This window comes from Penaeus monodon, chromosome 28 (genome assembly GCF_015228065.2).
Source record: "Penaeus monodon isolate SGIC_2016 chromosome 28, NSTDA_Pmon_1, whole genome shotgun sequence".
Classification (NCBI taxonomy): Eukaryota; Metazoa; Arthropoda; class Malacostraca; order Decapoda; family Penaeidae; genus Penaeus; species Penaeus monodon.
Genome location: NC_051413.1, coordinates 28,790,329 through 28,790,746, shown reverse-complemented (window position 1 = coordinate 28,790,746; position 418 = coordinate 28,790,329). Strand labels below are relative to the sequence as shown.

General features: G+C 41.9%; 1 protein-coding gene across 1 annotated transcript in view; it reads right to left on the bottom strand.

Annotated features, from left to right (window-relative positions):
• Nucleotides 1-418, bottom strand: part of LOC119591475 (4-hydroxybutyrate coenzyme A transferase-like) — an 11,025-nt gene that overhangs the window by 3,443 nt on the left and 7,164 nt on the right. The window contains exon 4 of the mRNA XM_037940216.1: nt 8-103. Within this exon, the coding sequence (XP_037796144.1) occupies nt 8-103 (96 nt within the window). The remainder of the gene's footprint in view (nt 1-7; nt 104-418) is intronic.

Sequence of the window (418 nt, the reverse complement as noted above, 5' to 3'; positions counted from 1 at the left end):
TACTCACCTGCCCAATAATATACTTCGCGTTGATGACAGCTGCCCGGGCGCAGTCGACGCTCGTGCCCAGGGAACAGAAGCCGTGTTTGTCAGGGGGAGACACCTGCAATCCGTGGCACAATTGCAAAGTAATTCTAGTACAATTAGTTGTACTTGCTGTACCTAACCTATGTCTTCTACTTATAACATTTGGTTGTTGCATGTAAGATGCAGGACACATCAAGAAGATATTCACACGCACACACAGTTCGTTCTAGATTTCATTAAACTTGCATGTGACATTTTTATATTTAGAAGGCTTCACCATACGGCCAGTTAATAATATCGTGTCTAGACAGACGTGCCTAGAGGGCATCTTCAAAACATGACCTATATATGTCAAGTAACGTCAAGCCATGTCAAAAAAAAAAAATAATGA